Raw genomic sequence first — 3,266 nt, 5'->3', positions numbered from 1 at the left:
TCAATCAAAATCGTACCGATTAGATTAGGTCGATTAAGTTTTTTTAAACATCTTTACAAAATTAGTCATGTATCGTGTTACATTAATTTGTTTAATAATTATAAAAACATATTAAAATAATGCAATTTATTTCGTTGATTAAATATTAAAATATTGTAACGTAAGAGACTGAAACAGTTATTTTTCTAAAATTCAAAAACACAATTATTATGTTTAAAAATAAAAAATATTAGGTAAATATTTCAATCATCGCTCGAGTTTCATAGTGTGGGACCAAAGAAAGAAATGTTTTTAAAATTAAATGAAAGTATTAAAAAAATTATATTTTTCTTAAAGTTTGGAAATTTAAAATGACAATTATAATTGAAAACCATATGATTGAGTTTTGTTTTGACTATGTTCATTATTTAAGGTTCCAAATCATTGGTGATTTTCCTATGATTTATGTTCGGTCTCATCCCATGTAATCTCAACCACTCCCAACTAATAAAAATATTGTTCCATCTTTTATTATTAAAAAAATTATATTGATCGAGAACAAACTCTTAAGTCAGAAATGACATAAAATTTCTAAAATCAAATTATCTCGATAAATAAATTCTTAGAGTTTCCATTAGAAATAACAAAAAAATTTATTGAATCCAATTCCCCGAAAGGAAAGGACGAAGAAGTTCTTCGAAATCCCATCTAAAATGACAAACAATTCATAAAATCAAATTCTTCTCGGACCGAGAATACATTTTATACTGTTTTGTTCCCACTTTAGTCCAGACCATCGGTGTATATTATTGACATCTGATCTTGACCCTCAAACTTGCACCATATTACTTATAATCTCGCGAACGATTACATTAAAGAAGAGGGTGTTTAGACGTTTAAGTGTTCGTGAATTGACTCGTTGACTAAGCAGTTATTTGAGGCTCTAGCGTCTTGGTTTGGTCGTTCTTAATTTCACTGACGAAATAACATACAAAACCACAAAGATTAAGCACCAAAGACACGCCCTTTTCCGCATGAAACGTCTCCTTCAAAAAAATAACTCCAAGAATCTCCGTCGCCGGCAACGTCACTGCAATTAATACCCCGGAAAACAGAGACGACGAGCTGAAAATAACTCCGACCACCCCCAGGAAGAAACTTTGCCAAATTACGGCGTTCATCACTAAAACAACGTAGTATTTGGTCTCCCCCAATCCGAATTCCGCCGCCTCCCTCCCAATTTCCTGTTCCAATTCGTACAAAATTTAACAAACCCAGTAAAGTTCACTTTCATGCCGGAAATGCTCTGTTTTTATTTACCTGAAAATCGTTGTTGATTAACATGCCGACGGTGGATAAAATGGTGGCGAACAAGGACAAAACCAGCTGAATTTCAAGAACCAAAGTATACGTGATTTGCTGCTTTGATTTTTCGTATGTTAATTCCACTAACGGTAAGATCATTCCGTACAGAAACGCCGCCGACAATGTCATCAAGAACCCTGCTCTGTACTGTTTATTGGACACTCCAGCCGGCAAGTCGCCGCTCGTGTGCGACCCCAAAACCGCCGCTCCGGTCGTCATCAAAACGATGGCCATTATCGAATACCGTGTGAATCTCTGATTCACAAGCAGGTACGCGAAGGCCGCTGTGAACGCCAACTGACACGCAATGATCAAAGCCGACGTGGAAACCGGTAGCCGTGCGATGCCGTAAGTGTACAAGTAATTGTCGAAGCCGATGATCAAACCGATTGCGGCGGCGGATAAAAACAGCCGGAGTTTCACGAATATCATCTTCGTCGAGTTACCGGAACCCGATGCGGCACGGCGGCGAAAGAAGTAACTAATTATTAACGGGATGAGAATGATTGGGCAGCCGCCGGATTGAAGCCAGCTGGAAAGCCACACGCAGTTTCCACCGTGAACGAAATATAATCGCGTGATTAAGGGACCGCCGCAGGATCCGACAGCCAACAATATGCTGTTGAAAAACAGAACAGCCCTTTTCATGGCGGTGCTCTGTTCCGGCTGCGGTGGTTTCTTCTCAATTGGTTTCGCCGGAGTGATTGAATGGCTTGCGTTTAAAGGGCAAGTGTTAATTCGAGATCTAAGACTAGAGAAACAGTCAAGAACAAAAAAACAAACAAATTACGATTCAATTAAGATTCAAATGTGTATAATGAGTTACCTTCTGGCAGACATGGCTAGAAATTTCTCTGTTTCCTGTGAATTTGGCTCCATCTTGATCAAGAACTGAACTTTCTTGGTTATGGTAGTCTGTGAGTTATGAGAAGATTTGAATTGCAGCCATTAAAGCTTCCATTTTCACCTTAAAAGTGTTGATGCCATTAAACCCACTAGCTATTGTCCCATTCTTTTTGCAATCAACCTGTTCATCATGATATCAATCCCTTTAAAGAACCCAAATTTAATTATGGAATTTGGGTCCCGGTTTTTTAAAAATCAAAAGCAAAGTCACGAAAGTTTATGATTAAAATGGATAATATCAATCATATAAAATGACCATTTACCACGCTTCATATGACTATCAATCCTAAAACTATGAGCTAATATTTCATTTCTTTAAAGAACGAAGAACTTACTTGCACTTTTGAATATCACTGTTGAATCGAGAACAAACAAACTTGGTGATGCTTTGAGGTTAATGATTTTATTTTTCTACCATATGGCATGATCTATACGTAAAAATTGTTCTTTTTATAGATTCTTTCGGGATGTATACCCGTCAGATGTCCAACCCATCTCTAAATGACTCTGTTTAAGAACTATTCGATGTAATGTTTGATTATTCCTACAAATGCCATTTTTTTAGTATACCTTTACAAAACATGTTTTTTTTTTTTTTTTTTTTACTTTTCTTTAATTGATTTTTATTGTAAAATATAGACCAAAATTATTGGGATTAATGAAGATGATTAAGTAAATGCACTTACTTATTAGCTAGCTAACCACATCCAAAATATATTTAACTAGTTAATTAACTTTAATTAAATTAAGGTAATACAAAATTTTATTTATAATGATTATAATCAATTAACTATTTTATGAAATTAATTTTGGTTAGTTCATTTATTATAAAAGCATTTTTCTTTTGGTATCTCTCATTATTATTATTATTATTATTATTTTATTATTTATTTTTTTTTGGTAATTGGTGGAATATGGAATAAAAATTATAAAGTATAGGTTGAATTAAATTAATCTATAATAAGTGGAATATATATTGAATTAAATAATCATTAAAAATAAAGGAGAATAATGAA

The 3,266-nt window shown here is 34.1% G+C and overlaps 1 protein-coding gene across 6 annotated transcripts; it reads right to left on the bottom strand.

The window, feature by feature from the left end:
* Positions 1 to 613: 613 nt before the first annotated feature.
* On the bottom strand, positions 614 to 2,689 carry LOC111805080 (purine permease 3). Of its 6 annotated transcripts, none has more exons than XM_023689958.2 (4): positions 2,586 to 2,689; positions 2,171 to 2,371; positions 1,300 to 2,095; positions 614 to 1,223 (listed from the first exon to the last, which is right to left on the bottom strand). In XM_023689958.2, exons 2-4 carry the CDS (start codon positions 2,221 to 2,223, stop codon positions 903 to 905), a joined length of 1,170 nt encoding a protein of 389 aa, XP_023545726.2. In that variant the 5' UTR covers positions 2,224 to 2,371; positions 2,586 to 2,689; the 3' UTR covers positions 614 to 902. The 6 variants fall into 6 exon arrangements, with proteins under 6 accessions (XP_023545726.2, XP_023545725.2, XP_086984286.1 ...); XM_023689957.2 differs by having other exon boundaries at positions 2,171 to 2,393; positions 2,586 to 2,660; XM_087128160.1 differs by having other exon boundaries at positions 1,300 to 2,056; positions 2,171 to 2,259; positions 2,586 to 2,636.
* Positions 2,690 to 3,266: the final 577 nt, after the last annotated feature.

The sequence above is a fragment of the Cucurbita pepo genome, chromosome 11, assembly GCF_057944985.1.
Source record: "Cucurbita pepo subsp. pepo isolate OVF chromosome 11, ASM5794498v1, whole genome shotgun sequence".
Lineage (NCBI taxonomy): Eukaryota > Viridiplantae > Streptophyta > Magnoliopsida > Cucurbitales > Cucurbitaceae > Cucurbita > Cucurbita pepo.
The sequence above is the reverse complement of the archived record's forward strand: the minus strand, read 5'-3'. Positions and strand labels throughout refer to the sequence as shown.

Bases quoted from the DNA above. Each gene is read 5' to 3' on its own strand.
- LOC111805080 (XM_023689958.2), bottom strand. From the start codon at position 2,223: ATGGAGCCAAATTCACAGGAAACAGAGAAATTTCTAGCCATGTCTGCC. The intron at 2,096-2,170 runs GTAACTCATTAT...CTGTTTCTCTAG, and splicing joins CTAGCCATGTCTGCCAGAAG to TCTTAGATCTCGAATTAACA. The intron at 1,224-1,299 runs GTAAATAAAAAC...GAATTGGAACAG, and splicing joins TAATCAACAACGATTTTCAG to GAAATTGGGAGGGAGGCGGC.